This window comes from Anguilla rostrata, chromosome 14, assembly GCF_018555375.3.
Source record: "Anguilla rostrata isolate EN2019 chromosome 14, ASM1855537v3, whole genome shotgun sequence".
Lineage (NCBI taxonomy): Eukaryota > Metazoa > Chordata > Actinopteri > Anguilliformes > Anguillidae > Anguilla > Anguilla rostrata.
In genome coordinates, this window is record NC_057946.1 from 26,759,473 (window position 1) to 26,786,989 (window position 27,517).

General features: G+C 41.3%; 3 protein-coding genes, 1 long non-coding RNA gene and 1 pseudogene across 5 annotated transcripts in view; 2 read left to right on the forward strand and 3 right to left on the reverse strand.

The window, feature by feature from the left end:
* Positions 1-2,126: 2,126 nt before the first annotated feature.
* LOC135239337 (zona pellucida sperm-binding protein 3-like) lies at positions 2,127-4,514 on the reverse strand. The gene is made up of 9 exons (XM_064307934.1): positions 3,891-4,514; positions 3,693-3,811; positions 3,373-3,476; positions 3,109-3,286; positions 2,927-3,044; positions 2,766-2,851; positions 2,606-2,691; positions 2,395-2,502; positions 2,127-2,286 (listed from the first exon to the last, which is right to left on the reverse strand). Exons 1-9 carry the CDS (start codon positions 4,485-4,487, stop codon positions 2,165-2,167), a joined length of 1,518 nt encoding a protein of 505 aa, XP_064164004.1. The 5' UTR covers positions 4,488-4,514; the 3' UTR covers positions 2,127-2,164.
* A 3,373-nt stretch (positions 4,515-7,887) lies between these two features.
* LOC135239336 (zona pellucida sperm-binding protein 3-like) lies at positions 7,888-10,354 on the reverse strand (annotated as a pseudogene).
* A 2,110-nt stretch (positions 10,355-12,464) lies between these two features.
* LOC135239543 (zona pellucida sperm-binding protein 3-like) lies at positions 12,465-14,794 on the reverse strand. Of its 2 annotated transcripts, none has more exons than XM_064308257.1 (9): positions 14,171-14,794; positions 13,974-14,092; positions 13,676-13,779; positions 13,411-13,588; positions 13,219-13,336; positions 13,049-13,134; positions 12,889-12,974; positions 12,723-12,812; positions 12,465-12,628 (listed from the first exon to the last, which is right to left on the reverse strand). In XM_064308257.1, exons 1-9 carry the CDS (start codon positions 14,768-14,770, stop codon positions 12,504-12,506), a joined length of 1,506 nt encoding a protein of 501 aa, XP_064164327.1. In that variant the 5' UTR covers positions 14,771-14,794; the 3' UTR covers positions 12,465-12,503. The 2 variants fall into 2 exon arrangements, with proteins under 2 accessions (XP_064164327.1, XP_064164326.1); XM_064308256.1 differs by having other exon boundaries at positions 12,465-12,613; positions 12,705-12,812.
* A 1,060-nt stretch (positions 14,795-15,854) lies between these two features.
* Positions 15,855-16,938, forward strand: LOC135240103 (uncharacterized). The gene is made up of 2 exons (XR_010325594.1): positions 15,855-15,932; positions 16,771-16,938. It is a non-coding gene; the product is annotated as an uncharacterized LOC135240103 (long non-coding RNA).
* A 2,087-nt stretch (positions 16,939-19,025) lies between these two features.
* musk (muscle, skeletal, receptor tyrosine kinase) overlaps positions 19,026-27,517 on the forward strand; it is a 28,744-nt gene continuing 20,252 nt past the window's right edge. The window contains exons 1-3 of the mRNA XM_064307509.1: positions 19,026-19,376; positions 26,534-26,660; positions 26,888-27,039. Of these exons, the coding sequence (XP_064163579.1) occupies positions 19,274-19,376; positions 26,534-26,660; positions 26,888-27,039 (382 nt within the window). The 5' untranslated portion in view covers positions 19,026-19,273. The remainder of the gene's footprint in view (positions 19,377-26,533; positions 26,661-26,887; positions 27,040-27,517) is intronic.

A 27,517-nucleotide genomic window follows, 5' to 3' on the forward strand; every position in this document is an offset into this window, starting at 1 on the left:
TTACTGTAAAAGGGGCTAGACGTATGCCCTTACTGATTTTGTTTTCATTTGTGATTTTTTTTCTTAGCATGCAACGTACAAAATTTGTGCATTTAAAAAAGGGGCAGCAGCATAATTCATCATGAAATGTGAACAGCAAATGTGAGAAAAGCAATACAAGATATCCTATAGAATTCCTCAGCAGCTAATTACCAAATAGCTGATGGTTTTCATACCAAATCAGAGTATGTTAAAACAGCACCTCAGAAAAGCTGAAAAATCAGTTTGGCTTATAAAGTTCTCTTGTGCTGAATGACAAAATCTGAGCGCAAGTCGTTATCCCATGAGTCACACTCATGTTTGAAGTTTTAAAGAGTACTGAACATAGGCTCCTGCCTTCACTAAAATGCTTATCCATGCAAATGGTTTGCCGTGTGACATTTGGCTGTTTGGAATTCCATTTTGCATACATTTACATTTGATTCAAATTGAACTCTGGGGTTGCTTGCCTTCAGCTTTGGTATGCAGCTGTATATTAACATGGGTTTCTGAAGTACTAACACAGGGTTTGCTGCACATTAAGTTTAGGAAGGTTTGTTTTAAGTTCTCCATGACATTATGCACATGCCCCTGAGCAGAATTGAGAGATGTAAAGGTGTATGCACCCGTTCTGTGGTAGGTACAGTGAAAGAAGAATGCACGTTTTTTTAGGTGGGATAATTAAGTCCTGAAACATCTGCAATTGTGGGCCTACTGATCACAACGCACAGCCCATATAAACCAGATGGCACCTTACAACCACTCCAAAATAACTAGTCTTGTTAAACTTCATTCTAAATTAACTTGTTTCCTAGTCTTACTTCTTAAATGACTGCATTTATAAGTTAGATGAGTTCTACAATAACTCAATGTAAATGTAATTATCAAAATAATGGCACATTAGAGATGACATTTCTATCCACATACTGTACAAATTGCTATTAATTCTGGTGACAGTTTGCGGAATACATGTTTAATGCTTGGACCCGATGCACACACTGCAATGACATTCTGATTAAGGAAACAATTTGCAATACAGATGTGCAAGTCATTTTGATAACAGAATAACTGGTAAACAATGGTAAATAGAAATATAGCTGCAAGCTGCAATTAAGGGGGCCAAGCACTTGTCACAGATGTCTAATCAGGCACTTGGTCAGCCTAAAGTTTTTTTTTTTGGGTAGGAAATAGAAAATTGAGCTTTTCCCTTTAAAATTTGAGCTCCATAGCACCACCTTTCTGGTGAAGTCGAGCCAGTTCTCAATCCTCAGGATTGAGTTGTAAAGACTTTAAGTTGTCAATTTGGGGTAATTGCATTGTGCTTAGCTGGAGTTTAAATCTTAAACAGTAGATCACAGCTGCATTGCAACTGAAGCAGCTACCTGAAGTTGTGGAATAAGGATTAACCGTTTTAACGGTTCTGTAGTCTAGAGGTTCAAACTCTAGCCAAGAACATTGCAATAACTAGGATTTGATAGTTTGGTTTAAAAAAAAAAAAAAAAAGGCATAAACTTTGTTTATATAAAGCATGCATTTGCAAGTACATAATTGAAGTTATGCAAATTAAAATATCTAGGAGGAGTGTTCTTTAATCCCAAAAAGTTGGTAAATCCATAATTATAGGCCAAGAGAGGTCCTTGAGGCAAATTTACTGCCAATTCAAGATGGTGGCAGCAAAGTCATACCGAGGTAATTACAGTATTTTCTGCAAAAATTCAAACCATGTAGTTTTTGGCTCTCCAAATTAATTTCAGCATCTTGGCCTCTTAACTGACAATGCTGTCCCAAGAGTTGAAACAAATATTCAAATGGATGTAAATTACCATGAATTAATTACATGTCACTCTGAACATTAAGCAGGATAGTTGAAAAACTAGTTTAATGGAAGATTAGTTTTGAATTCAAGACAGCAACCTCTGGGCAACTTCAGGAATTGCATCACAAGTTCAGGGGGCACAGGCTACCTTGAGACCCAATTCCATGCAAAACCCATCAGCACAGAATCGAGTAGTCAACTCCCAGGAACATCTTAGTACCACAGTAATCTTCATACTGAAGATAAGGAAGTATGCTGGACTTTGATTGCAACATTAATCCACAACACAAGGTTTGACAAATGCTCATCTTTTATTTAAAAAACACCCAGTTACAAGGTAATAGGTTTGTAGCGTCTCCATGCCAGTACAGTCCCCAGCACATCATGCAAACCAATGCAAACCAGTGCAACTGCAGCCACCACTGCAGCCATGAAGACTGCCTCAGAGGCACCTGGGAGGCAGAGAGGTTAATCCATAAACCTACATGTCTGACAAACCAGCTATTCAAGCAATTCTGGAACCTAGCAGACAAAATCCACCCCAAGCTGTACAAGATTACCTTCTGCTCTGTGATCAGCCTTTAAAGTGCCAGTGGACTGCTGCACATCTTTGGTGGCCTCTTGAACAGCAATGGGGCCCAAGACTGCATCACCTTCATACTGCACAGCTGGAGAACAGAATAAGCTCGCATTGGCAAACAGGAGGGGATTTGGCAGGGGGGGGGGGAGAAAGAGAAACTGAGGACTGAACAGAAACCATGGAAGTCAAACCTGAATCCACACTCCTGCCCTTCCTCCCAGCACAGCTGGTGTCGCAGCAACTACACGCCTGGTAATTCCCAGATGCACTAACCCACCTGAAAGAGAAACTGGTTACCCAGACGCCAAGAGCTCAAGTTCCGCAGCAATCTCCACAACCACGTTGACCTACTGTTCCTTTCCAAGAGGAAATGAGCAGGCCTTCCCTTCTGAATCTGGCAAGGCAGCAGTGGCTTTCAGATGGCAGAATATATAGATCTGGAGGGAAATGTTGCCATTAGTACTAGAACTAGATGCCCCCTTCAGAAGGAATGTCTAAAGCAATTTACTCACAGCACTCCTGGTCTCCTGGGCAAACCGGAAAGCATCCAGCTGAAATTGCAGCTTGTCATCCTGTACCCTTGACAGGAACTGTGAGCGGGAGTTGGTCAGCTTGGAATCCATTAGACACCTGGAAGGAGAATGCTGTAGATCAGCACACCAGTGAGACAGGCTACAAAAGGCACAGCACTCACCCCTTGTTCTCAATGAAAGCATATCTGGGGACAGCGTTCATGTCAGGGTCCAAAGTAGCTACACAGGTATCCACAAACACGCGGAGGGGCACGTGGTTGGCCTGGACCACTGAAGCCTCAATGTTGATGAGGTCACCCAGGAAGAACACCGTGGATGTCCTCTCCGTTTGCCAGTTATCTACAAGGGGTAAAGGGGGGGTGGGAGAAGTAGTAACATGCACAATTACAGGCAACAATCTCCACAATAAAGGCAGCTTAGCTTACCAGCCATGAGCCTCAGGGAGAATACAAGGAGGTCCTCAGCAGACAGGGTGGAGTGGTAGGGGATCCAGGTTGGTTTCAGGGCATTGCTGCTCACATTATGCAGCCTGCATTGGGGATGAAGCAAAAACCAGGCAAGTTCAGGGGTACAAAGCCAGGTTCAGGAGCCAGTAGCATTGGTTGCAGACAAGCTTATGCATTACATATGGACAAAGCCTGCAGCGATTCAGCATAGCATTAACTGGAACATGGGTACAATTTAACAGGTTACCAGAAATCCCAGTCAGTTCGGTGTACACATCAGACAGCAAGAGAGGACTTGCCTCACGTATTGACACTGAATGCCCACCACAGCACTTGATGTCCTAATGATGGGAGTGGCACCAAGTGCACTAGGTTGGTAATTCAGGGTGAAGGTGTACACTAGGGAGTCAGCAGTCATCTGAGGAAATGAAAAAACCATTAGTTACAATGCATTGACCATATAGCTGCACAGTCCACATCAAGCACATGCTACATACTGCAAGCACACTGCCACAGCTGTGCAGCCCAGTCTCAAATAGAAGCACTTGGGTAGACCCATCCAGGTCAACAGGTCCACAGCCTCCTAGGGTGATGTCAGTGGGCTGGATAAGGTGGCCGATGCCAAGCAGGTCCATATCCACTTCCAACTGAACAGAGCTTTCCCCACAGTGAGCCTTCACAGCATCTGGCTTAGGTGTAGGAGGTTCCGCTGGAATTGTAGACCCTTTGGGTCCCCCAAGAGTTGGGCGGGTCGCAGAACCCTGGGTGAAGCCTGGCCGTCCAATGGTTGGGCGGGTCGCAGGACCCTGGGTGAAGCCTGGCCGTCCAATGGTTGGGCGGGTCGCAGGACCCTGGGTGAAGCCTGGCCGTCCAATGGTTGGGCGGGTCGCAGGACCCTGGGTGAACCATGGTCTTCCAAATGTTGGGCGGGCTGTGATAGGTGCTTGTGAGCCCACTGGCTTCCTGTTAATCTGTGGGGTTGTTGCAAAACCATCTGCATTACTGTTGGAAGATTGATATCCCCCTTGAGCATTACATAAATACCCCAACAAACCAAACACCACCAACCCACTAAACAGCCTTTCTCCCCTCATGTTGAATCAGAATCCCACAATAGCTACATTAGCTCCTTTAGCCCATTTTATAGCCAGCTGAATGTAATTGATTGTTCCAATCCCCTCCCATTTCCTCATTTCACTAATTTTTCTCCAGCCTTGAGGTGGTTCTGCCTCTTTTAATGTGCACCGCTGGTAACTTGTAATTTGTTCACGTCCGTCACTAGTCATTAATTCATTTTCAAAAGCACATAACGCTGCGCATTCCAAAATAAATGCACACAATCATCTTTATGGGTCGTTTGCAGGTGCTGCAGCACAATTTTCAAAATGTCGTACTAACATGAGATTTGCTGTGTATTGAGTTTAGGCAGGTCTTGATTGCAGTCTGCAATTGAAGTTGCGTTCTAACTGATACCCAGCAAGTATCCTACTCGTGCAGAGGTGCGAAATAATAGGCATATTTGTTTCTGGTTTTCATGCCAATTGCTGGCTTCAGTTTATTAATTAGCCTTAACCTTTATGTCAGCTGACATATTATTGACATTTCTTGATAAGAACATTGATGGCAACCAAAGACTGTTCTTGTGTACCTATATGAAACGTTATACTGTGATCTAATGTATCAATTAAGCAGTGTTGGTGTATAAAGCCAATTAGCTCATTTAGCCAGGGTAATTGGTGGTACCTGCATACACAATGGCCCTCGAGGACCAGAATTGCGCACTCGTGAGCTCGTCCCAAAGTTCAGTCTATTTAAAAAATAAATTCCTTATACATCTGTGATTATAGGCCAACAGGATACAACAAAGGACCCATATAAAGAAGGCAGTGCTTACAACCACGAAAAAGCAACTATGATTGATAAAGTTTCTTCAAAATAAAGTATTACAAATTGAATACTTGTCTGAATTCCAAAATGTTGTAGTTCAGTCCTAAGCATATTAACATATTAAACTAATTAGATAAATAAACTTTTTGTCAATAGGCACCTTTGTCCTTACATTAATTGCTATTAATTCTGCAGACCTTAGAATAGAAAAAATCTATTTTATTCTAATATCACGTGGACCCAACACATGCACTGTGATGACATGCTGACTAGAGAAATGGAAATGATTTGCAATCCAAAATACATGCAAGTCCATGTTCATAAACAGAATGAATGAAAGCTGTTGAGCAATGGTAAGTTGAATTGTCAGTAATTTCATTGTTTCAGTTTCTTAAATGATAATGTTGTCCTCAAATTAGGAAAGTTTTATGTGTGCAACAACTGCATTTATCACTGTAAGTTTAATGGGGAAAATGAAAATATTATCCCTGCTTGTGCATCAATCAATATAGTTTAAAATTCCAATTTAAAGGAACTGGTTTGAATTTAACAAAGGTGTGGACACAGACACCTTATACCGTGTATTTGTTTTCAATGCAATAAAGTATTTATGTGAGTTGACTGCTCTGGGTAAAAGTATGAGGCAGTTGCAGACGAATGCCTAAAATGTGAATACGTCTTATAAAACTTGGTAAACAGTGGGATTAACTCCTTTAGAAAAGGGCCTTTGTGGAAATCCACTGTTTAAGATAAACCCCTCCAAAAATATATACAGTACAGACATGGTTCAGAGTGTGAAATAAAGAGCATCTCTGTATCAATATGACCAAATCCCCTGGTCCTCACTCAGTAAGTGCCCAGGATGCATAAATTGTGGGGGAAAAAAAAGAAATTCTAATATTTTCTATTTTATTTATTCTGTCATGATTACATGTACTTCTGACACTGGATGAAACTAGATGTATTCTTTAGTGTTACCCCAAGATGTATCCAACAGAAGGAAAAAGCATTTGCAGTTGACCGAATACAGAAGCAAAATTGTACATGGTTTTCAAAAGTTGGCCCAAGTATCACAAAAACCTAATTTATCAAATGTAAGCTGAATGAATTTTCATTGTAAATTGTTCATAAATGCTATTACACATGAAAACTTTTATAAATTTAAAATTATTTATGTCAGTTTGATTTGTAGGCTTGGAACGTTCCAGGAGCGTTACAAGCTGTTCATATTGTGTGCATAGATTTTAAAAAAAGCATAGTAGTAAAGCTTGTTTTACATATTGTGCTTTCATTAGTCCAGTCATTTGTCCTTTTATATTTTTAAAAATAGCAAAATTTTGAATTAAGTCAATTAAATATACATTTTTCAAATCATTATAATTCATAATTAGATTAAACAATAGGTTTTGCATAAAAATGATTCATCTGATGCTTAATTTCAATTGAATATAAATTCCATAAAACACAAAGCTTGCAATGAATAAGGTGCAGAAGTCATTGCATAGGTCTTAATTAAGACCGACCTTGCTTTATTATAAGGTTCTTTGCCTCCAGTCTTCAAACTATTTTAATTTTACCAGTTATGCAAATTTGAAAAACAGGGTTTATAACAACTTGATTTCAGAGATCAGTTTTAAAAATGTTTATTTTTGTTATTCCCTTTGATAGGAGTGTGGAGAGACCGGAAGAATTAAGAGGGGGAGAGGGAGAAACATGGACAAAGGTCAGCGGTCGGATTTGAACAGTCAATGTCATGGCTCGTACTGAAGATGTTGTTAGCTCATTTTTAAAACCAATGTTGCTGGTGTCCAGTCAGAGTTGGTACATAAACATCCTATAGGTTGTGCGTCAAGCACTTAAGATGAGCAAGAGTGAGAATTTGAGAACACTGCTGGCTGAAGCAAGCAACATTTTGGGTCCTCATCCAAATTAAAACCTGGACAGATCCCATGCTAGTGTCCCAAAACCAATTGATCAGTCCACTGGGCTATTGTCCACCGAGTCAGTCACACACACCTGATGGGCCACATCTGGTTTCATTGATGGAATGCTGATGATTTGGCCACCTTCCACTAGAATAAGAGCTCACCAGGGGTGAGTCACATCACTTTTCACCCACCTCCACTCATCCTCATACCTGGAAGCGGAGGAAGAGTGTTGAGACTAGTTTAAAAGCCGCTTTGCGAACAGTTCCGAGTTTGCTGTGCTTGTCTCCAATACTGGGGGACACTGGAGGAAGTGCACAGATCGGTTTCTGGGGAACAGCGTAGGCTAGGCGGCAGGATGCTAGAGTATTGGTCTGAGTTTGTCGTAATGGGGCCATTGAACAAAACCATGCCATCCTTTAGTTGCCTACAAATGGATGACCAACAAAAGGCACTTCATGCAACATGACAAGGCTGTCACCAACTGGACTTGGAGAAGTTACTCCAAACATTTACCATATTCTCATACCGAGTCACTGGAATATTGAGCAGAGAACTCCCTGGAACATTTTACCAATTCCTCAGAATTGATCGTTTACTGGACGACTACACTTCATAATTCTTGATACAATACCAAAATGGCATACATAAAGACAAGGCCACAAACCAGGACAAGGATCGATTTTCTTCCACCGTTTTATTTATAAACCTGCACCCATTTACAACACATGTTTGTAGCGTCTCCACACCAGGACAGTCGCCAGCACAATCATGCAAGCCAGTCCCACTGCAGCCATCACTGCTGCCATGATCACAGCCTTAGAGGAACCTAGGAGGCAGAGAGGTTGGTCCATGAGCCTTGACATTAAGCAGTTCCATAACTGGACAGAAGAGAACCGGATGTGGTACAAGATGGTTACCTCCTGCTCTGTGATCAGCTGTCAGAGTGCGAGGGACTCGGGCACATCTTTGGAAGCCTCCTGGATAACAATGGGCCCCAGGACTGCACCACCCTCATATTGTGCACCTGAGGAACAGAACGTGATTATGCACCATCAGAAGGGAAGCAGGACAGAAAATGGAAGCCATTATAGAAGTCAAACCTGAATCCACACTCCTGCCCTTCCTCCCAGCACAGCTGGTGTCGCAGCAACTACACGCCTGGTCATTCCCAGATGCACTAACCCACCTGAAAGAGAAACTGGTTACCCAGACGCCAAGAGCTCAAGTTCCCCAGCAATCTCCACAACCACGTTGACCTACCGCTCCTTTCCAAGAGGAAATGAGCAGGCCTTCCCTTCTGAATCTGGCAAGGCAGCAGTGGCTTTCAGATGGCAGAATATATAGATCTGGAGGGAAATGTTGCCATTAGTACTAGAACTAGATGCCCCCTTCAGAAGGCATGTCCTCAAAGTCTAAAGCAATTTACTCACAGCACTCCTGGTCTCCTGGGCAAACCGGAAAGCATCCAGCTGAAACTGCAGCTTGTCATCCTGTACCCTTGACAGGAACTGTGAGCGGAGTTGGTCAGCTTGGAATCCATTAGACACCTGGAAGGAGAATGCTGTAGATCAGCACACCAGTGAGACAGGCTACAAAAGGCACAGCAAAGCACAGCACTCACCCCTTGTTCTCAATGAAAGCATATCTGGGGACAGCGTTCATGTCAGGGTCCAAAGTAGCTACACAGGTATCCACAAACACGCGGAGGGGCACATGGTTGGCCTGGACCACTGAAGCCTCAATGTTGATGAGGTCACCCAGGAAGAACACAGTGGATGTCCTCTCCGTCTGCCAGTTATCTACAAGGGGTAAAGGGGGGGTGGGGGGAGAAGTAGTAACATGCACAATTACAGGCAACAATCTCCACAATAAAGGCAGCTTAGCTTACCAGCCATGAGCCTCAGGGAGAATACAAGGATGTCCTCAGCAGACAGGGTGGAGTGGTAGGGGATCCAGGTTGGTTTCAGGGCATTACTGCTCACATTATGCAGCCTGCATTGGGGATGAAGCAAAAACCAGGCAAGTTCAGGGGTACAAAGCCAGGTTCAGGAACCAGTAGCTTTGGTTGCAGACAAAGCAATGCGTTGCAGGGACTACAGCCATTCAGAATACCCATTTTGCAGTTAAAGCTGTAAACAAATACAAACCAGAAAGGTGTACACAAGCAACAGAAAAGGATGCCTTACCTCATGTAGTGGCACTGAATGCCCACCACAGCACTTGATGTCCTAATGATGGGAGTGGCACCAAGTGCACTAGGTTGGTAATTCAGGGTGAAGGTGTACACTAGGGAGTCAGCAGTCATCTGAGGAAATGAAAAAACCATTAGTTACAATGCATTGACCATATAGCTGCACAGTCCACAATCAAACATGCTACATACTGCAAGCACACTGCCACAGCTGTGCAGCTCAGTCTCAAATAGAAGCACTTGGGTAGACCCATCCAGGTCAACAGGTCCACAGCCTCCTAGGGTGATGTCAGTGGGCTGGATAAGGTGGCCGATGCCAAGCAGGTCCATATCCACTTCCAACTGAACAGAGCTTTCCCCACAGTGAGCCTTCACAGCATCTGGCTTAGGTGTAGGAGGTTCCACTGGAATTGTAGACCCTTTGGGTCCCCCAAGGGTCGGGCGGGGCGTCACAGGAGCCTGGGTGAAGCCTGGCCGTCCAATGGTTGGGCGGGTCGCAGGACCCTGGGTGAAGCCTGGCCCTCCAATGGTTGGGCGGGTCGCAGGACCCTGGGTGAAGCCTGGCCGTCCAATGGTTGGGCGGGTCGCAGGACCCTGGGTGAAGCCTGGCCGTCCAATGGTTGGGCGGGTCGCAGGACCCTGGGTGAAGCCTGGCCCTCCAATGGTTGGGCGGGTCGCAGGACCCTGGGTAAAGCCTGGCCGTCCAATGGTTGGGCGGGTCACAGGACCCTGGGTGAACCATGGTCTTCCAAATGTTGGGCGGGCTGTGACAGGTGCTTGTGAGCCCACTGGCTTCCTGTTAAGCTGTGGGGTTGTTACAAAATCTCCTGCATTACTATTGGAAGACTGATATCCCCATTGAGCATCACACAAATATTCAAATACACCAAAAACTATCAACCCGATAAACAACCTTTCTCCCCTCATGGTGAATCAGCAACTACAGCAACATCCAAATGTCCTCCTTAAGCCCATTTTATAGCCAGCTGAATGTAATTGATCATTCCAATCCCCTCCCCTTTCCTCGTTTCCCTAATTTTTCTCCAGCCTTGAGGTGGTTCTGCCTCTTTCAATGTACACCACTGGTAACTTGTAATTTGTTCACGTCTGTCACTAGTCATTAATTCATTTTCAAAAGCACATAACGCTGCGCATTCCAAAATAAATACACACAATCATCTTTATGGGTCAACATTTTCAAAATGTTGTACTAACATGAGATTATCTGTGTATTGAGTTTAGGCAGGTCTTGATTGCAGTCAGCAATTGAAGTTGCGTTTTAACTGATACCCAGCAAGTATCCTACTCGTGCAGAGGTGGGAAATAATAGGCATATTTGTTTCTGGTTTTCATGCCAATTGCTGGCTTCAGTTTATTAATTAGCCTTAACCTTTATGTCACCTGACATTTTATTTACATTTCTTGATAAGAACATGGATGGCAACCAAAGACTGTTCGTGTGTATCTATATACAAAATATACAGCAAAATTGGACATGGTTTTCAAGTTGGCCCAAGTATCACAAAAACCTCATTTATCAAATGTAAGCTGAATGAATTTTCATTGTAAATCGTTCGTAAATGCCATTACACAAATAATTTTAAATTTATAAAGGTTTTGTGTCAGTTTGATTTGTAGGCTTGGAACAAGTTTCAGGAGCGTTCTAAGCTGTTCATATTGTGTGCATAGATGAAAAAAAAGCATGGTAGTAAAGCTTGTTTTACCTATTGTGCTTTCATTAGTCCAGTGATTCGTCTTTTTATATTTTTAAAAATATAGCAAAATTTTGAATAAATTAAGTCAATTAAATATACATTTTTCAAATCATTATATAAAATTCAATTGGATTAAACATTAAAATAGGTTTTGCATAAAAATGATTCATCTGATGCTTAATTTCAATTGAATATAAATTCCATAAAACACAAAGCTTGCAATGAATAAGGTGCAGAAGTCATTGCATAGGTCTTAATTAAGACCGACCTTGCTTTATTATAAGGTTCTTTGCCTCCAGTCTTCAAACTATTTTAATTTTACCAGTTATGCAAATTTGAAAAACAGGGTTTATAACAACTTGATTTCAGAGATCAGTTTTAAAAATGTTTATTTTTGTTATTCCCTTTGATAGGAGTGTGGAGAGACCGGAAGAATTAAGAGGGGGAGAGGGAGAAACATGGACAAAGGTCAGCGGTCGGATTTGAACAGTCAATGTCATGGCTCGTACTGAAGATGTTGTTAGCTCATTTTTAAAACCAATGTTGCTGGTGTCCAGTCAGAGTTGGTACATAAACATCCTATAGGTTGTGCGTCAAGCACTTAAGATGAGCAAGAGTGAGAATTTGAGAACACTGCTGGCTGAAGCAAGCAACATTTTGGGTCCTCATCCAAATTAAAACCTGGACAGATCCCATGCTAGTGTCCCAAAACCAATTGATCAGTCCACTGGGCTATTGTCCACCGAGTCAGTCACACACACCTGATGGGCCACATCTGGTTTCATTGATGGAATGCTGATGATTTGGCCACCTTCCACTAGAATAAGAGCTCACCAGGGGTGAGTCACATCACTTTTCACCCACCTCCACTCATCCTCATACCTGGAAGCGGAGGAAGAGTGTTGAGACTAGTTTAAAAGCCGCTTTGCGAACAGTTCCGAGTTTGCTGTGCTTGTCTCCAATACTGGGGGACACTGGAGGAAGTGCACAGATCGGTTTCTGGGGAACAGCGTAGGCTAGGCGGCAGGATGCTAGAGTATTGGTCTGAGTTTGTCGTAATGGGGCCATTGAACAAAACCATGCCATCCTTTAGTTGCCTACAAATGGATGACCAACAAAAGGCACTTCATGCAACATGACAAGGCTGTCACCAACTGGACTTGGAGAAGTTACTCCAAACATTTACCATATTCTCATACCGAGTCACTGGAATATTGAGCAGAGAACTCCCTGGAACATTTTACCAATTCCTCAGAATTGATCGTTTACTGGACGACTACACTTCATAATTCTTGATACAATACCAAAATGGCATACATAAAGACAAGGCCACAAACCAGGACAAGGATCGATTTTCTTCCACCGTTTTATTTATAAACCTGCACCCATTTACAACACATGTTTGTAGCGTCTCCACACCAGGACAGTCGCCAGCACAATCATGCAAGCCAGTCCCACTGCAGCCATCACTGCTGCCATGATCACAGCCTTAGAGGAACCTAGGAGGCAGAGAGGTTGGTCCATGAGCCTTGACATTAAGCAGTTCCATAACTGGACAGAAGAGAACCGGATGTGGTACAAGATGGTTACCTCCTGCTCTGTGATCAGCTGTCAGAGTGCGAGGGGACTCGGGCACATCTTTGGAAGCCTCCTGGATAACAATGGGCCCCAGGACTGCACCACCCTCATATTGTGCACCTGAGGAACAGAACGTGATTATGCACCATCAGAAGGGAAGCAGGACAGAAAATGGAAGCCATTATAGAAGTCAAACCTGAATCCACACTCCTGCCCTTCCTCCCAGCACAGCTGGTGTCGCAGCAACTACACGCCTGGTCATTCCCAGATGCACTAACCCACCTGAAAGAGAAACTGGTTACCCAGACGCCAAGAGCTCAAGTTCCCCAGCAATCTCCACAACCACGTTGACCTACCGCTCCTTTCCAAGAGGAAATGAGCAGGCCTTCCCTTCTGAATCTGGCAAGGCAGCAGTGGCTTTCAGATGGCAGAATATATAGATCTGGAGGGAAATGTTGCCATTAGTACTAGAACTAGATGCCCCCTTCAGAAGGCATGTCCTCAAAGTCTAAAGCAATTTACTCACAGCACTCCTGGTCTCCTGGGCAAACCGGAAAGCATCCAGCTGAAACTGCAGCTTGTCATCCTGTACCCTTGACAGGAACTGTGAGCGGGAGTTGGTCAGCTTGGAATCCATTAGACACCTGGAAGGAGAATGCTGTAGATCAGCACACCAGTGAGACAGGCTACAAAAGGCACAGCAAAGCACAGCACTCACCCCTTGTTCTCAATGAAAGCATATCTGGGGACAGCGTTCATGTCAGGGTCCAAAGTAGCTACACAGGTATCCACAAACACGCGGAGGGGCACATGGTTGGCCTGGACCACTGAAGCCTCAATGTTGATGAGGTCACCCAGGAAGAACACAGTGGATGTCCTCTCCGTCTGCCAGTTATCTACAAGGGGTAAAGGGGGGGGGGGGAGAAGTAGTAACATGCACAATTACAGGCAACAATCTCCACAATAAAGGCAGCTTAGCTTACCAGCCATGAGCCTCAGGGAGAATACAAGGATGTCCTCAGCAGACAGGGTGGAGTGGTAGGGGATCCAGGTTGGTTTCAGGGCATTACTGCTCACATTATGCAGCCTGCATTGGGAATGAAGCAAAAACCAGGCAAGTTCAGGGGTACAAAGCCAGGTTCAGGAACCAGTAGCTTTGGTTGCAGACAAAGCAATGCGTTGCAGGGACTACAGCCATTCAGAATACCCATTTTGCAGTTAAAGCTGTAAACAAATACAAACCAGAAAGGTGTACACAAGCAACAGAAAAGGATGCCTTACCTCATGTAGTGGCACTGAATGCCCACCACAGCACTTGATGTCCTAATGATGGGAGTGGCACCAAGTGCACTAGGTTGGTAATTCAGGGTGAAGGTGTACACTAGGGAGTCAGCAGTCATCTGAGGAAATGAAAAAACCATTAGTTACAATGCATTGACCATATAGCTGCACAGTCCACAATCAAACATGCTACATACTGCAAGCACACTGCCACAGCTGTGCAGCTCAGTCTCAAATAGAAGCACTTGGGTAGACCCATCCAGGTCAACAGGTCCACAGCCTCCTAGGGTGATGTCAGTGGGCTGGATAAGGTGGCCGATGCCAAGCAGGTCCATATCCACTTCCAACTGAACAGAGCTTTCCCCACAGTGAGCCTTCACAGCATCTGGCTTAGGTGTAGGAGGTTCCACTGGAATTGTAGACCCTTTGGGTCCCCCAAGGGTCGGGCGGGGCGTCACAGGAGCCTGGGTGAAGCCTGGCCGTCCAATGGTTGGGCGGGTCGCAGGACCCTGGGTGAAGCCTGGCCCTCCAATGGTTGGGCGGGTCGCAGGACCCTGGGTGAAGCCTGGCCGTCCAATGGTTGGGCGGGTCGCAGGACCCTGGGTGAACCATGGTCTTCCAAACGTTGGGCGGGCTGTGACAGGTGCTTGTGAGCCCACTGGCTTCCTGTTAATCTGTGGGGTTGTTGCAAAACCTCCTGCATTACTGTTGGAAGACTGATATCCCCCTTGAGCATTACATAAATACCCCAACAAACCAAACACCACCAACCCACTAAACAGCCTTTCTCCCCTCATGTTGAATCAGAATCCCACAATAGCTACATTAGCTCCTTTAGCCCATTTTATAGCCAGCTGAACGTAATTGATTGTTCCAATCCCCTCCCATTTCCTCATTTCACTGATCCTTCTCTAGCCGTGAGGTGATTCAGTCTCTTTTGCTCTGCTGATTACTTGTAATTCATTCACATCTATCACTAGTCATTAATTAATTTTCAAAAGCACGTAACACTGCTGATTGAAAAATAAATGCTCAGGATCAGCTCTCTGGGTCGATTGCAGTCTGCCTTCAGTTTGTTTTATTCTGCAGTGCATTAACATGAGTTTCCAAAGTACCAAACTAATTTGGTATTTGCTTCGAATTAATTGTAGGAAGATCTCAGCCTGTAATTGGTGTTCCATATCAGCTGATCCCCAACAAGTCCATTAGTCCCAATTAAAAAAATAAATAAATAAATTCCCTGCCATCGTGCACATGCTCCCGAGTGGAACTTTGAGAGATTGAAAGGTGTATGCACTAATTTTGTGGTCGGCACTGTGAAGCCATAGAACGGAAAAGGTTCATTATTTGATGTGGAATATACTTTTTTTTTTGTAATTGCAGAAACACCATGGATTGTAATGATTACAACGCATTGCCCATGCATATAAATAAGACATGCCTTTTTAAAATATAAGTATGCCTGCTAAATGTTCTTCTAAATATACTGTTTGCATTAAATGTTGTATTCAGAACTTCATGATTTGAGTCTTAACTCAAGGATTAGTGTCCATGTTGTGATTGCCAAAATTATTTTCCTCTCTATTGGCCTTAGAATAGCACATGGAACTGATAATTAGATAATTATATTTGGTCAAAAGAAACCTCAGTCCACACATGAATTTCTATAGTTAATAGAGGTGACTTGACTGAATGTAATTACTCAATTATCATTATAGGTACCTTGTTAATACCACTTGGACCAAATGCACACACTGCAATGATAACATACTGATTACGGAAATGATTTTCAATCCAAAACATGTGCAAGTCATCATTTGTCAATCAACAGAATAATGGATAAAAGGTGTTGATCAATAGTAAAAATTACATTATTGGTCATGTCATCATTGTTTCTGAAGAAGCCTTTTCTGCGATAGGAAATATTTTTTCAATGCATATTATATACTGCTTTGCAGTGTAAGTATATACTATTTTGTAGTATATTGTAAATGTTATTTACTTTTTGAATAATTCTCATCTCTGATTGGTTAAGATTGTGGGACATCACATCACATTGTTTTGGAAAGGAGAACTGAAGAAGCTGTGGGTTAGGAGCAATACAGCCTCTTTTAGCATGGGATTAGAATGTGAACATGAATTATTTATTATTATTATTATTATTATTATTTTAAACTAATTCCTGTAATATAATTTGTAAATGGTCAAACAAAGGACAAGAAGTTTTTTTTTTTTTGAGTCACACATCAATTTAATGCACTAAAACCATAGCTAATATGGTCACCATGGAAAACGGGAGGAGCCGCAATTACGGTTTCATTCTCAGGCTCTTAAATGTCGTCCTTAAAAAAAAAAAAAACGATGTGAGTAAATTGAGGCAGTGCAACGCAAGTGCACGTGACACACAGCCGCTCATTTAAATTGAAATCTGAAATCAGCTTATTTCCTGGCAATGAAAGCCTGGGCTAAATCACACAGGGTTGTTTGATGGTTGGACAGAGCTTTGAAGGCAAACGTTTAGGGTTAGAAAGCCCAGTAACTGCTGCCTAAACTACTGGATTCTTTGGAGATCCCATACGAACTCACACAGGAAAAAAATCTGCCATTCTGGGACATTTGGAGGTTGCAAACGCCTTCAATGTGCTAGAATCCTTTTGTTCCCACATTCGAACAGAACAGTGTGTATCTATTTTGCACCCCTAGTGTTATTAGTTTGGTATGCAGTTGGTATAGTATGTAGCACTGATTTATTGTCACATGTTCTTTCCAGTTATACTTATTTTAATTCTGCCTTCAGTGTGCATCTAATGTGAAGACTACAGGCCAAACTGTTAAACTGTTCTCTTGGGAGGGCGCGAGCATGGATAGTACCAGCAATATTGCACGGATTTCTCGCATTTCGTTTCTCGATACAGGGTGACAACCAGATTCCTTACTAAAATAAAATAAATCAGGAAAGATGTAACATTAACTATTATGCATGCAACTTGTACACAAAACCTTTCAATATAGATAAACCAGTATTTTTTTACAGTATGATTTCAGCAAAATTAAAGTTTCGGAATTTCGCCTTAACACGCCTTGTGACCATAATTTTTTGGTATGTGATTTAAACAAGAAAATAATCCCCTCAGAAATGAATTGTATACTTTAATAAAAAAAGAAAAATCTGCATTTGTTATAAAATTACTTTATAATGCATATTGGAATTATGCGGCATGACACATACAAAGAATCATAAAATGGAAGAAGGCTTGAAATATAGGATTTGCTTATGAATTATGCCTGTAATTCTTAGAGTTTGTGCCAGAGGGCAGTGAAGTGGTATAAATAGCATTTCACATTCAGCAGAGACATAAAAATGCAAATATGAGAGTGGAGTCCCAGACAAAGAATATTCCAGACAAGATTTTTTATTTTTTTTAATTAAAAAAGCTTAATTGGTCTTAATTAATTGGATCACTCATCATTATACACACTTTTTATGACATGACCATTTACAATTTGAGGTAATAATACATTAAAATTAGGTTTTGTTGAGCATATTGTATGAAGAAATATTGTGCAGTGAAAGGGCATTCATTCATACTTCAGCTCAATCTGAGTTTATGTCCCGCATTTCATGAATGATTTTTATTAAATTAGTTAATTTGAAAGATTCACTTCTCAATGGGCGTGATGTTCTGTTTGATTAATTAAGGAGAGTGATCTTGCCAATGTGATATAACTAAATTGAGACCAGGCATAGCCTATTGTGTTTGCTGTACAAACAGACTATGTTTTGTAACCAACAGCCTTTTTTTTTTTTTTTTGGTTTTGAGTTTCTGTAGCCTCTAGTAACTCCTAGATATTAAAACATTAAATTTCATATCACAGTAAAAAAAAAAAAAAGCATGTGTATTTGACTGTAGACTATTTGTGTTAGTAAATCCCAACTAACATACACATGCCTGTAGGCTATATGTGAATGAAATTAGCAAGTGTTAGTAAATATTAGTAGTGTTCGTTTACTGTGGTCTCTGTGTGCATATGTGAGTTGTGGTTGATTAATTATATTTTCCATTCTGACACAGACTGATGGAGACTGTGGCCAGAGATCTTTCAGTAGAACAATGTCGACGGCGGTTTATTGCCACAATAAAGCATATTATCTCGGAGTGTATTTCACATATGTGTCGTTCTTTTAGCCTAGCCTCACCTCGAACTCACCCTGTCCCCACTCTACAATGCATTCACATTAACCCTACAGCACATGGCCAAAGCTTTCTGGCTGAGTGGCAATCAAACACTTTGGGAAATGTCATGCCCCGCTTAAAATAAACCGGTTCAGTTGGGCAACAGGTGGAAGACTGTTACACAAAGGCTGCTGGCATACTGTATTCGTGCCAGGCCCACACTAGAAGACAAGCGCGAGCTTATTCTGAATACTGAGAAAGTGCGGCTTTCACCTCCGTGATATCAGAACACAAAAGCCCGACCATACCACACTACATGTCAAAATGCATTCTATTATCTCCTTCTCTGATGCTTCATTGTTTTTGGAGAAGACGGGAATTCTTCCGTATCTTATAAAAAGGGAGCACTGTATGCAGAAACAAAAGAAAACCTCTTTTGTCGAGTCACAATTAAGCACATGTTAGTGTCATTTAGCATAGCCTACGCCAGCCTTGCCTCGGTGGGGAAATCATTATATTTTACAGGATTCAATCAACATTTGTCTTTAACTTTAGCTCAAAATTAGACGCAGGTATAATATTTTGCAATGCAAACACAAACTTTGAAATTAAGGTAGTTGACTGTTTAACTAGCCCAACTGTAATTGGGAAGATATTCTAAAATGTTATTTTAAATTAACATTATTGACAAATGGTGGCTGAAAAATGTGTATTTGTTTAATTCATGGCTGTAGAATAAATTTCAATTAAAGACTTTTTCCTCATCAGACATTAGAGGGGAAGCTTTTTGTGAGCCACGGAAATACTTCCTTAAGTCATATGAATCAAGTACATATGACATACATCTCGATGAAATGTTTCGTGTTTTGTTCCATATGGAGTCCGTCGTATTTTTGAGATTCCTGTCAGTGGTACTAGGCCCTGGTTGCAAGGGACACCTCTTGTCTCAAACTGATTCATACCAGCTGCTGCTGTCCATCTCGTCCGCCAGAACTGAAAAAAAAAAAAAAATCACACCGCCAGATAGCATGGACGGGCCTGCTTCAAAGCTAGTGGAATCGGGGGAAACGTAACGAAATCGGATTTTGAAATGCATCAGACGGTTGGAATTCTGAGGCTTGCTTAATGTACGCCTTTCTTGGAATAAGCATGAAGCTCACAGAACACATTCCACTTCTGAAGATCCTCTTCCTGGCACATTTCAGCTTCATTGTAGGACTACAAAAAGGTTGGTTCTAATGCTTTGTTATGATGTCATGCTCGAGTAACTTGAACAAATTATCTCTGGTTGCCTTCAACTTTTCTTAATTTTAACTGCTTGTGTGCTGAAAAAGACATTTAGCTGCTCTTCACTAGACTGCGAAGCCCACAAAATACAGGCTCACATTCATAACTGAACAGAACACTGTTTAGTGTTTTACAGCTCAGGAGGTAAACACATACTTTCAAGTATAATTTGCAAAAAATGTAGAAATTATATTTTGAAAGAGAATAGGAAGTTATGACCTTCCTCTTAATAGCAACATGTTTAATTTATGAACCCTCATATATAGCGTAGCATGTAAGTACTGCGTATGTCTGTACGTTATAAATGCGCAGTAAATGTGCTGCGCATTTATAATGCATTTGCGCACTGCTTGCATGACAGAATGTCTCTATAGAAGTGCATTGATTAAACTATTTAGCAAAAATGAATCCAGTTTGCCTTAAACGGAGACATAACTGAATTGTTAGTAGATTAGTAATGATAGTTGTAAGACTTTTGTAACATTTATTATTTTCTTTCATTTATATATTTTCCAATATGTGAAATATCAGAATGTGAAACTAAGTGTGACCTGAAAATTATGCAAGTCTGCAGTACATATATGCAGCATGTAGTTAATATTTTCATATTTATGCTATTATAAATTGTCTGATATTTTCACATGTTCTCATACCTAATGACAGGAGGAGACACTGACTACCGAATCATTTCCATTTTTATGACTGATGGTGAAGTCAATCCTAGAACAATAACAACATTGGATTTGTAGGAATCTCTTGGAGGTTTATGACCATGCGTGTTTGCATTTATGTGTACCTATAAAATAAGGAATATACAATTTCAGTTTCTCATTTATAATATTAAGTTATTTTCTAAATATAAATGTCTGTGTATTGTGTACAATACAATTATGCGGCCTAGTGAGGTGCTCAAAAGATTTTTTCTGAACTTAAAACCATACTAAATGTATGCTCTGTGTAAACATTTTACTTACTCTAATAACAGAACCCGGAAGAATGTTTCGTTAGGACTATGAACTGATTTTGTTCCTCCAGATGTTGTCATGAATGTGAACTTTGGAGTTTAATTGCCTTTGTGGCGAAAGGGTGAAATGTACTTTTTAAAATATTCGGCAAAGCATTTGCTGTTTATTTTTGGAAAATGACAGTAAACACATTGTGCATGCTTTGCAGACGAAACTGCCCAGCCTGCCCATGATGTCGATACGTACATGCACATTGGTCGAAGGGTGTCAACTTTTCATACTTCACACATCCTGAAAACATTTCAAAGTTTCAACTGTGCCACCTCTACTCTCTGCCATGAACATCATGCCTCCCATTAAGAATTCATCTGATGTGCTGTACTGAGCTGAGACTTGGCATAGAGAGCCATAGCTGAACACAACTGTCGAGCAAAATGGGGAAATGAGATACTCTTGTAAAATGATTCATTTTAAAGAAACAACTGTATGAACAATCCATTATGTACATTGGCTCCGCAGTTGGATTACTTGTTGAAAAGGAATGTAATTCATATAAAAACGATGCGTGAGTAATCCGCTAAGTACTTTGGTTCAGCCAGTTGAGGATTGGATTAATCCTTTTTATTTTTAAAAAAATGCAAACGTGTCTTGTTCTGCACAGCATTTAGCTAAACGTGACACTACAGTTAGTTGAATAAAAGTTCCATAGCAGGAGTTTTGAGTATATGGAGACGGATCATAAAACCGAAGGGCTTTCATGGGATGTTTCGCTTGATCTTTTCTACCCAGCATGCAAAGCGTATCTGTTATTTGAGGGGCAGACTATTGACCGAACTGTCCTCTGAAGTGCTTGTCAAACTGAGTGTTACTGTCTGATATGACCATTTTGATTTTGTGGAAATATTTAAATGCGATGTATATAACATCTAAGTATATCCAGCCATTTATTTATGCAAAATGATGAGAATATGCGTAAGAAAAAAATATAAGTGCATATGTGTGCTTAACTGCAGAAGAATCCGATGAGAGGTGCTATTCTCAAATTGAACGAATGGAACCAAGTAGATTCACCAACTGCTTCACCGCAGAGCAGGGCCTAGTTCCAGGCTACTGTTGGCTACTGAGGGGATGCTATTAAAAAAAAGCTCTTGCCGCACTCCTCCAGAATGCAGCAACTATGAGAGGAGCAGAAGACATTTCCGCTGAGCGTCTTTGCTCAACTGAGTCATAAAGGTTGTGTTGCAGGGCACAGGAAGCCTTCTTTCACAACTGCAAATACATCGCCCAGGGAATGAAGTTGGCCAGCTGCAAAACGGAAGCCTGTTGGGGAGAGAGGGGGGGTGGTTTGGGGGAGGGGGTGCACTCTCAACATGTAGCTCGTAGAGTTGCATGTAGTATCACAGGAGTGTGCTTTTGAGGCAGTTCTGTGGTGCTCTGTTATAATGATGTGGCCATCTGGAATAAGCGTGAGACCCATTGCTGCAAGGCCCGGGTCTCTAACAACAGCAGTTTTGCATTTGGACCAATTAGGATGTGCAGCGAAGAGTGAAAATAAGCTGGACGATTTAGTGAACGAATCTCGGCTTTTTGACCAGTGCTGCCAGACCAATGAAGTCGAGGAAAAAAAAGAGATTAATGTTTATTCCAAAGTGCAGATAACCAAACCCACTGTATGTATCCTGATTGTGGTGTTCTAGCCAGAGAGGTCACTTATAAAACTTTAATTACATTAGAGGTGAGCAGAGGTGAATCCATTTTAGGTCAGGTTTAATCTGTGCTTTGGACTAAACATAGCACTGGGAGCTTTACAATGATAGATGTCAGATTCTTAAATTGATGACGGATGTACTGGGACTTTGCAGCTGAGACGGAAATGGCTCTGAGAATCCTATTCAAGTTTCCACAGTACATGTAAATCAGTACATATGAACATAATGAGGGAATGCAGCTTATGGATATTTAGAATCTTACAACATCCATAAGCTGTAACATCTTTGTAAACTTTGATGTAATCTTATTTATATTAGTAAAAACCCAAATGAACAGTTGCTCAAGAAGTGTGTTCACAATAAGAGATTCCGCTTTTTAAAGGAACAACTGGTTCTGAATTCAGAGAGCTCAGTGAATTCTGAGAAAGGTGTTTTGTTGAAAACACAAAGCCACATAAATTATTTGTGTAATGAATTATGTTTCAAGGTTACCTCTTAACCCATCGAGCCCCATTTGCGGTCAATGTAAACGACACACAAGATTAGTGGTATCAGAATCCATCGGTATCATATGAATATGACAAGGACATAAAATATACATCCTTATAATATTGATGCAAAAAAGTGAAAGACCATGTTTACATTCATATCCAATGCAACTGGATTTCAGCACGGCTGATGCTGCCGTGTGTTTAATGTTGCATATCGCATTTCAGGACGGTAGGCTGCATATCACATTTCTCCTAATGTTGCACATAGTGTTCTGTCTCACTGCATGTCCACCTCTACAATGGGCTATCTCTTGGCCTTGCACAGTCATTCGCGATTCATTTAATCCATTTCTGTTTAAGCTATGCAATCATCAATGCGACTTGCATCACATTTTCTACACGGTATATGTTGCATAAACAGCAAGCGTATGTGCGGTATAAGTGACATCACAGAAAGAGCCTTTGGAAATACAGCCCACAAAGAAGTGAAAAGCATTCTGCTACTGTAAGTACCGTGTGGATAACTGAGACAGTAAATGATCTAGGATTCCTGTGATAATTGTCTTCTGCTCACACTGAATCTTCAGCATCGCCACATGAACAGCTCAACAGCTGATTAAGTAAACAGAACAATGGTAATGCTTAAGGTTCTGTCTTTTTTCCTAGTGGCATATTGTTTGAGATCAGGCAATGATGGGCAGGTGCCATCAGAAGGTTTTCAATCAGTTAAAAATCATAGCAAAACCATCAGTTAAAAGCCATAGCAAAACCGTCAGTTGAAAACCATAGCAAAACCATCAGTTAAAAACCATAGCAAAACCATCAGTTAAAAACCATAGCAAAACCATCAGTTAAAATCCATAGCAAAACCATCAGTTAAAAACCATAGCAAAATCATCAGTTAAAAACCATAGCAAAACCATCAGTTAAAAACCATAGCAAAATCATCAGTTAAAAGCCATAGCAAAGGTCACTTCTTTTGTGTAAGCATGGGGAAGAAGGAAATATACTCCTCCAGATTTAGGAGGGAGTTGGTCTAGTAAGATTTCAGACATATTTCGCTATATTTGCAGATCTTGTGCATAAGTCAGAGTTGTCTGTCGCTCTCACATAAACATGCTATGGTTCACAGTGGAGGAGAATGAGCAAAGCTTTTTAAAAGGTGGGTTTGCGCATTTGAATGCAAAGCTATGCATTCTGGCCTACGCATCCTCCTGCAATCAATGGTAGCAAATCTCTTACTGTGATGAATACAGAAATGTGTCATCAATCAAGGTCACAATCGACTGAAGATGAACAGACTGAGATGATTGTAGTTATTTGAAGTGAGGCACATATCAATTACCTTAACTAGCTAGCTATCTGAAGGGTCATCACTGTTTCATTTCTCACCCTATAAGTTAACGGACTTGGCTTTTAACCCTAACGAGCTCATTCTTTGCGAGTCTGCAGCGTCCTAAGGTTGCCATCACAGGTTGGTGGTCGCAAGCTAAGAGGAGATACTTAATCAGGTAGACAGACATGGCTTTAGCCTTTTGCCTTTAGTCCACACTAGACAAGACTGCGAAACGGGGAGGGGGGGGGTGACGGTGGATGCAGGGATTGACGGGTGTGAGAAGGCAATTACGGACCGAGGGGGGGGGGGTTTGGTAGCGAACCAAGTTTTTGTCATATTGCAACCAGTCGTGAGTGACATAACAAAACAACATTTGCCACTGGAAAGGGACCGTGTATAAATAAACAGTGTCGCACTTGTCACTTGATGTAATGTTTGTCCTTCTATTTTTCCCCCTCTCAGCTTAGGTGTCTAATGTTAGCCTCACCCAGTGGCAGGGGTGTGAAAAGCAGAGGTCAGTTTACATTAATGTCCCGGGGGGGACCGGGACAATAAGCCTTGGCCTGACTGAGGGAGCCTTCACCTCTACGAAAGTTATCTGGAACTGATCAGATCAGAGAAAACTCACTGGGCCTCATGCGCAAAACTGTTCAAAGTTCTTCTCCAATATCATTATTACTTTTGTTCTTATTCATGACACATGTCCAGACCTTTGTTTTTGGTCGTATCCCAGGGGTATGAGAGGATGAATGCTGGCTGTAAATTTAATGTGCAGTCCTGTTCGTGTGATTACCATGAGGAAACAGCCAAGGACAATTTCAGATAATAAAAAATGCCGAAATGTTCCTGGAAACATTCTTACGCAAAGTTTACGATCAACTGTGATCGTACACGTGCTCCGTGAATGAGGCCCACTTTGTGGGACGTTCAAATTTTAATCAACAAGCACATGGGCTATGTCCATTGTGTGAATGTGCCAAATGATGTAAATAGCATCTGATTTTGTGATGTGTAATGAATACTCCTGCCAATATTTACCCTTCAGGAATCTCAGGATCTGTATTGTTTACACATGTAGTAATAATTTAAAATGTACATTTTAGTTCCATGTTATATATACATATTTTAAAACACTTAGTTTAAGTTAATCTCAAAATGGCAGGAAAAAAAACTCCATATCCCATAATTCCAAACACAATAATTCCAAATTTATAATAATTCCAAAATTTGAACTACAATAAGACAATCCAAGTCAAATGATTATGCTTGTGTACTCCAAGTGGTGGGCAAGAAATAAAATTCTAGGAACCCAACACTTTTTAGCAGAGAAAGGACAATAATGCAGTTAAAGGAAAATGGAACCATGGACGTGTAAAATGCAAGCTCGACCAGCCTCAGGTCATAATTGCCTGTGAACAAACAAAACATTTACTTAGATGCACACAAATCACAGGACTATAAGAAAGAGGTATATAGACACAGGTGCTGAAATTTTTAAGCATTAGAAGGCACAACGGTCATGGATCTTTTCAATAAAAATGTTTGCAGTTAAAGCTTGTGATTTACTTAATCACCTCTAGAGGTCATCTGAGAAGTGAAAAATCGCCTGCAATGTGATTTCAGTGCAGGTACTACAAGTTCAAGTTCAATTGTCACACAAGCAGCTAATTATAAAGTACTGCGTTGTGTTAAACAGCTGTTATTTATGTCATGGATCTTCATCAGCCTTCCAAATGTTTTCTCCTTGTCTTCTCAATTTTGAGAATTCCAGCGGTGAAAATCATGTTATAATTGTGAACTCACTGAGGTAGCTGGCAAGTTCTTCCTTGCCTGAAGGTCAAACTAGGTCACCAAAATGGTCAGTGATCTGAACAGCCAGTACAACCAGGGAATTTCCTGTTGCTGAATAAAGCTGTTGGTGTGAAAATATTACCAGCTACAGTAGTCACAAGCCCACTGCTCCTAAATAGCTACAGCAACTGACGCCAGGATCAGGGGGATTTACTATTGAATTAACAAGCTGGATAAATAGATCACTATTGATAACCCCTTAAAATACCAACGTGAAACAATGCAAAGGTATGGAGTGACACATTCACAGCAGCAACGTGGAGTAAATATAGGTATTGTACAACCAAAAAAAAAAAAAAATACCTCATCTGAGAAACAACTGGAATCTGGAAGGCACAATGATGTTTCTACAGAAACGCAGATGTTTTCAAAGCAAAGTTTTAATTCTGGGAAGTAGAAATTTGGCAAGACCAAGCTTTGCAGAGGAGGACCTTGTGGTCAGGCACGTCATTCTACCACGTGTCTGTACAGTGTTTTGCATTTCGAGAGAAACAATTTCGTTTTCCAGAAACAATAAAAATATGTTTGTATTTCTGAGATCCCCTTCATGATTCTGCAGCCAATACAGCAGGTTGCTATTCTACAAAAAATATTATCTGTCAAATTTCATCATCTGTTTATTTAAATGCATATAATACAGCATAATCTGGTATGAATGTGCGCTTGTTGAAAAATAAATTGAACAATTAATATAATCATATTAAGCACGTATTGTAAAACAGTTGGGTGATGTTTTCCCCCCTCAGCTCCTCGAATCACAACCTTGCTTGAGACAGTGGATGTGTTATTGGATCACAACGCTACTTTCATTTGTGAAGTCGATTCACGCCCCCAGGCTGACATCACATGGACGCGCAACAATATTCAGATCCGGTAAGGAATCATAGATCTAAAATCTGCTACCATCTTGCTTTAGTCACGTTTCTTTTATAATCATCAGGATGTGATTAAAGTTTGTGTCCATTTTGAAAAGTTTTAGTAGTCACATAATTTATGCGTCGATGTATTAAATCTGAAAATAGATACAGCGAAAAATAATTATTTGGCTGTTATGTAATCGGCATACGGGATATCTAAAACATATTTCCTTTTCTTTGCAGACCCTACGATTCCCGCTATCTGACCAGAGAAAATGGCCAAATGCTCATCATTCCCAACGTGAAAGACACAGACAATGGAGAGTACTGCTGTATCGCCGACAATGGAATTGGAGAACCGGCTAAAAGCTGTGGGGCGCTCCAAATGAAAATGAGTGAGTGTTTCCCCTTCTGGATTTTCTCGGTTTTAAAAAGTGGAGTCTGCATGGTATCCCAAACCAGGAAGCTCAAACTTGGCCTCAACTGGATCTTTCAGAAAGACAGCGATCCCAAGTGTGCCGCCACATAATAATAAAAGAAATAATCTATTTAACTGAACACAAACTTACTGCTCACCACAGTCCCTGTACATTTCAGACTCTGTAATTCCAACTATGGGTGAAATATGGTGCATATCAGACCTGGGTCAAATACGTATTTGACCCAGGTCTGGTGGATGTGTATAAAAAAAGTTACCAAACACTGCTTGGAAAGGCTGGTTGCTTCCACTGTGGTATTCACACCTATTCTGTATAAATGCCTAAGCACATTCCCAACAGAGAATATCAAAAGGCTGAATCGCTTTAGACGCATGCATTTCAATGCTGTGTAAACAGTAGTGCAAAACAAATGGAAGGCCATTTATTCAATTTG